A 6,000-nucleotide genomic window follows, 5' to 3' on the forward strand; every position below is an offset into this window, starting at 1 on the left:
TATATATATATATATATATACACAGTGGGGAGAACAAGTATTTCATACACTGCCGATTTTGCAGGTTTTCCTACTTACAAAGCATGTAGAGGGCTGTAATTTTTATCATAGGTACACTTCAACTGTGAGAGACGGAATCTTACAGAAAATCACATTGTATGATTTTTAAGTAATTAATTTGCATTTTATTGCATGACATAAGTATTTGATACATCAGAAAAGCAGAACTTAATATTTGGTAAAGAAACCTTTGTTTGCAATTACAGAGATCATACGTTTCCTGTAGGTCTTGACCAGGTTTGCACACACTGCAGCAGAGATTTTGGCCCACTCCTCCATACAGACCTTCTCCAGATCCTTCAGGTTTCGGGGCTGTCACTGGGCAATACGGACTTTCAGCTCCCTCCAAAGATTTTCTATTGGGTTCAGGTCTGGAGACTGGCTAGGCCACTCCAGGACCTTGAGATGCTTCTTACGGAGCCACTCCTTAGTTGCCCTGGCTGTGTGTTTCGGGTCGTTGTCATGCTGGAAGACTCAGCCACGACCCATCTTCAATGCTCTTACTGAGGGAAGGAGGTTGTTGGCCAAGATCTTGCGATACATGGCCCCATCCATCCTTCCCTCAATACGGTGCAGTCGTCCTGTCCCCTTTGCAGAAAAGCATCCCCAAAGAATGATGTTTCCACCTCCATGCTTCACGGTTGGGATGGTGTTCTTGGGGTTGTACTCATCCTTCTTCTTCCTCCAAACACGGCGAGTGGAGTTTAGACCAAAAAGCTCTATTTTTGTCTCATCAGACCACATAACCTTCTCCCATTCCTCCTCTGGATCATCCAGATGGTCATTGGCAAACTTCAGACGGGCCTGGACATGCGCTGGCTTGAGCAGGGGGACCTTGCGTGCGCTGCAGGATTTTAATCCATGACGGCGTAGTGTGTTACTAATGGTTTTCTTTGAGACTGTGGTCCCAGCTCTCTTCAGGTCATTGACCAGGTCCTGCCGTGTAGTTCTGGGCTGATCCCTCACCTTCCTCATGATCATTGATGCCCCACGAGGTGAGATCTTGCATGGAGCCCCAGACTGAGGGTGATTGACCGTCATCTTGAACTTCTTCCATTTTCTAATAATTGCGCCAACAGTTGTTGCCTTCTCACCAAGCTGCTTGCCTATTGTCCTGTAGCCCATCCCAGCCTTGTGCAGGTCTACAATTTTATCCCTGATGTCCTTACACAGCTCTCTGGTCTTGGCCATTGTGGAGAGGTTGGAATCTGTTTGATTGAGTGTGTGGACAGGTGTCTTTTATACAGGTAACGAGTTCAAACAGGTGCAGTTAATACAGGTAATGTATGAGTGGAGAACAGGAGGGCTTCTTAAAGAAAAACTAACAGGTCTGTGAGAGCCGGAATTCTTACTGGTTGGTAGGTGATCAAATACTTATGTCATGCAATAAAATGCAAATTAATTACTTAAAAATCATACAATGTGATTTTCTGGATTTTTGTTTTAGATTCCGTCTCTCACAGTTGAAGTGTACCTATGATAAAAATTACAGACCTCTACATGCTTTGTAAATAGGAAAACCTGCAAAATAGGCAGTGTATCAAATACTTGTTCTCCCCACTGTATATGTGCTTTTTTGAGCAGGGGGACCTTGTGGGCGCTGCAGGATTTCAGTCCTTCACGGCGTAGTGTGTTACCAATTGTTTTCTTGGTGACTATTGTCCCAGCTGCCTTGAGATCATTGACAAGATCCTCCCGTGTAGTTCTGGGCTGATTCCTCACCGTTCTCATGATCATTGCAACTCCATGAGGTGAGATCTTGCATGGAGCCCCAGGCCGAGGGAGATTGACAGTTCTTTTGTGTTTCTTCCATTTGCGAATAATCGCACCAACTGTTGTCACCTTCTCACCAAGCTGCTTGGCGATGGTCTTGTAGCCCATTCCAGCCTTGTGTAGGTCTACAATCTTGTCCCTGACATCCTTGGAGAGCTCTTTGGTCTTGGCCATGGTGGAGAGTTTGGAATCGGATTGATTGATTGCTTCTGTGGACAGGTGTCTTTTATACAGGTAACAAGCTGAGATTAAGAACACTCCCTTTAAGAGTGTGCTCCTAATCTCAGCTCGTTACCTGTATAAAAGACACCTGGGAGCCAGAAATCTTTCTAATTGAGAGGGGGTCAAATACTTATTTCCCTCATTAAAATGCAAAACATTTTTGACATGCGTTTTTCTAGATTTTGTTGTTGTTATTCTGTCTCTCACTGTTCAAAAAAACCTACCATTAAAATTATAGACGGATAATTTATTTGTCAGTGGGCAAACGTACAAAATCAGCAGGGAATCAAATACTTTTTTTCCCTCACTGTATCCTTTAAAAAATATATATTCCCCTTCATTACTTTCCAACCCCACCACCCTTTCCCTAATTGGAGCAAACTAGTGAACAACAATGCTTAGGCCTCTACTTCCAGCTTATACTTACTATATACATTTTATGGACACAGTCAATTTTACAATAATTATATTTTGTTTGTTTTTTCTCCTGAACTTCTTCTGCTCTCAACCTCTCCAATCATTTTCATGATGTCCATCCGGTTTGCTTCTATATGCCATATCTTTCTAACTGTGCTCTTTCACAAAAGCTCCCAACCTACAACCTATATACTTATTATGGACACAGTATGCTTACATTATTAGTTATCTTGTTATTAGTTGTTGTTAGTTGTTATTAGTCCCATCCTTCAACTCCATTCAACACCACCCATCTATCTCTTAACACCATCCATATAGGATTTCTATTTGCCATATATTTTTCAACTGTACTGTGATGTTTTACAAACGTTCTGAACCTTTCTATTCTCATTGTTTCTACAGATTGTAAATTGAAAAAAAACATTTTCACCGGGGCCTCCCACTCCTCTTTCTATTCTGCTTAGAGACAGTTTCAATTTCTCGCATGGAATAGCCTTCATTTCTCAGAACAAGAATAGACTGACGAGTTTCAGAAGAAAGTTATTTGTTTCTGGCCATTTTGAGCCTGTAATCGAACCCACAATTGCTGATGCTCCAGATACTCAACTAATCTCAAGAAGGCCAGTTGTATTGCTTTTTTAATCAGCACAACAGTTTTCAGCTGTGTTAACATAATTGCAAAAGGGTTTTCTAATGATCAATTAGCCTTTTAAAATGATAAACTTGGATTAGCAAACACAACGTGCCATTGGAACACAGGCCTGATAGTTGCTGATAATGGGACTCTGTACACCTATGTAGATATTCCATTTTAAAAAATCAGCCGTTTCCAGCTACAATAGCCATTTACAACATTAACAATGTCTACACTGTATTTCAATTTGATGTTATTTTAATGGACAAAAATATTCATTTTCTTTCAAAAACAAGGACATTTCTAAGTGACCCCAAACCTTTGAACGGTGGTGTATGTATATATATATATATATATATATAGAGAGAGAGAGAGAGAGAGAGAGAGAGAGCGGGGGAGCCTGAGATATGCAGAGAGAGATAGATAGGCTGATGATTAAACTCCCGTGTGATCTGATTAACTGTCCACATATAAATAACAGGGTGAATTGTTTGCAGCGGATAGTCAATTATTTTCCCACTAGCATTGACTTTGCTGATAAATACTTTGTTGAGGGAAAATGTACATGATACGATTGTGATGTGTTGTTGTCTCACCTAGCTATCCAGTCGCTCTGGATAAGAGCGTCTGCTAAATGACTAAAACGTAAATGTAAACACTGGTCTATTCTGTGTATGTGATATTGTATTTTGAATAGGCGTGAGTAATGGTAGTGCCTGGCAGGCTGAATGGTGGGTGGTGTGTCTACAACAGTACTGTACCCACCACTGGGGTAGATGAGGATCTCCACAGGGCAGTCGTAGGTGTACTTGTCAGCCAGTGTGATGACGACGCTGGTGGCTGAGCGGGCCAGGGGGTCTGCGTCGGCCCGGATGGCATGAGAGGGGCTCTCCACACCTGCACAAAAAGACACCTCTAAAGCATCTACAGTGTAGAATAAACGGTAGAATCACATGAAAATACAAGAGCAAGATATCACAAAAAAACTCAAATGAATCTTGCTTGTGTGTGTGGAGGTAGCTTTGTACTCATAGTGGAAGGATGTCTATATCGGTATGCAAATCCCTGTTGGTCAGTGGGATATAAATTGTATTTATAATACAAATAAACTGCAACGTGTAGATGCTTGTATGTTGTGTCTCTGACCTGCAAGGAGATAGGGGGCTCTGATCTCCAGCTGGAAGCTAAACTCATAGTCGATGGAGTTGATGGCCTCTTCCTCCAGCAGCTGGGCCATGTACAGCTGGGGGGTGATAGGAGTCTGCTCATGTGGATCCAGGGCACAATTATGCCTGCTGTCCCGCCTGTGCCAGAAAATACCACAATAGAAAATCACAGTCAGTGAATTCATAGTCTTGTCCACCAATCGGCTATCTCTCTGTCTTTAACATTTGAAATAACTGATGTCTAATGCAGGCATGCTGTGAATGACTTATCTTCCAAGTTACCAATTAGAGTTCAAGTTGCCTTTAAAGATCAAAATGGCCCTATAGAGTTTTGATTTGGACAAGACAGCGTTGACATTCAGCAGTGACACAGCGTTGACATTCAGCAGTGACACAGCGTTGACATTCAGCAGTGACACAGCGTTGACATTCAGCAGTAACACAGCATTGACATTCAGCCGTAACACAGCGTTGACATTCAGCAGTAACACAGCGTTGACATTCAGCAGTGACACAGCGTTGACATTCAGCCGTAACACAGCGTTGACATTCAGCAGTGACACAGCGTTGACATTCAGCAGTGACACAGCGTTGACATTCAGCCGTAACACAGCGTTGACATTCAGCAGTAACACAGCGTTGACATTCAGCAGTGACACAGCGTTGACATTCAGCAGTGACACAGTGGTGACATTCTGTTGTGGTTATGATGATGACACACTGTCACGGCATTCTTACGTTCTGTTCTGGAAGTTTGGGGAGAGTCCCTGCTCCTCGTTGATGGTCCTCTGGACCCTGGGGGTGCACACAGTGGGTGAGGTGACCCGGATGCCCCCGTTGGGCAGGGTGGGCAGCTCAGAGGAGGTGCTGACCAACACGTTGACTGTCTCCAGAGGGGGGATGACCCCCAGGTTAACCACCAACACTGTCCTCTCCAAGTCCTCGTCCAGCACGATATGTCCTGGAATATCATAGCAGAACAACTCACATAAATGGTCATGTTTTGTATTTTTCAGAGCAATATTATCCTTATTGATTGGACTAGGAATCGAGATAGTTGGACCCAAAACCACTAGCCTGGTCTCTGTTTGTGTTGTCTTAACATCTCCTATTGTCACCACTGACCACAGTACTTGACACGAGACCCATCCTTACCACTGCCACTCTGAAGGGCGCCATTAGCTGTAGTGCAGCAATCAAAGTAACAATCATCAATCTTGGACTTGTCTTTGATTTGCACGGTTATTATCTGGTTGGAGATCATAGCTTCAAATCCCACCACGGTAGAGCATTCTTCCAGCGGGTAAATGAAGATACCTACATCAAATGAAGACAGTTTACATTAACCAGAGACAAACAGGCAATTATGTAAAACTAACTAAATTATGTCAATACAGGCCGTGGACAGTGCTCAAGTAATTATTGATATTGAGAAGCACTGTGGAAGCTCTGGAGGCTACCTCACAGACAAGGGAAGGAAATTCAGAATCATAAACACACTTGTATAAGGCCTCCAGAGAATGTTCATGATAACTTGTAGGAATGATCTTACTTAGTTTTATATTTGTAATAACAAATGAGGTTCTCACCCTCAATAGGATTGTCCTCGAAGTTGTTGTAGGTCATGGATGCTGTCAGGGCCAGAGTGTAACCTCTGACACAGGAAGTTATCTCGGAGACACTGAGAGGCAGAGCATTCTGACTCCCCTTGTTGATCAGGCCTGGCAT

At 43.0% G+C, this 6,000-nt stretch overlaps 1 protein-coding gene across 1 annotated transcript in view; it reads right to left on the reverse strand.

Moving 5' to 3' along the window:
- Positions 1–6,000, reverse strand: part of vwa5b1 (von Willebrand factor A domain containing 5B1) — a gene marked incomplete at both ends in the record, with an annotated part of 67,275 nt that extends 61,275 nt beyond the window's left edge. Inside the window, 4 exons of the mRNA XM_084185033.1 lie at positions 3,872–4,003; positions 4,253–4,410; positions 5,011–5,392; positions 5,862–6,000. Of these exons, the coding sequence (XP_084041159.1) occupies positions 3,872–4,003; positions 4,253–4,410; positions 5,011–5,392; positions 5,862–6,000 (811 nt within the window). The remainder of the gene's footprint in view (positions 1–3,871; positions 4,004–4,252; positions 4,411–5,010; positions 5,393–5,861) is intronic.

The sequence above is a fragment of the Coregonus lavaretus genome (assembly GCF_964263955.1).
Source record: "Coregonus lavaretus genome assembly, chromosome: 20".
In the NCBI taxonomy this organism is placed as follows: domain Eukaryota; kingdom Metazoa; phylum Chordata; class Actinopteri; order Salmoniformes; family Salmonidae; genus Coregonus; species Coregonus lavaretus.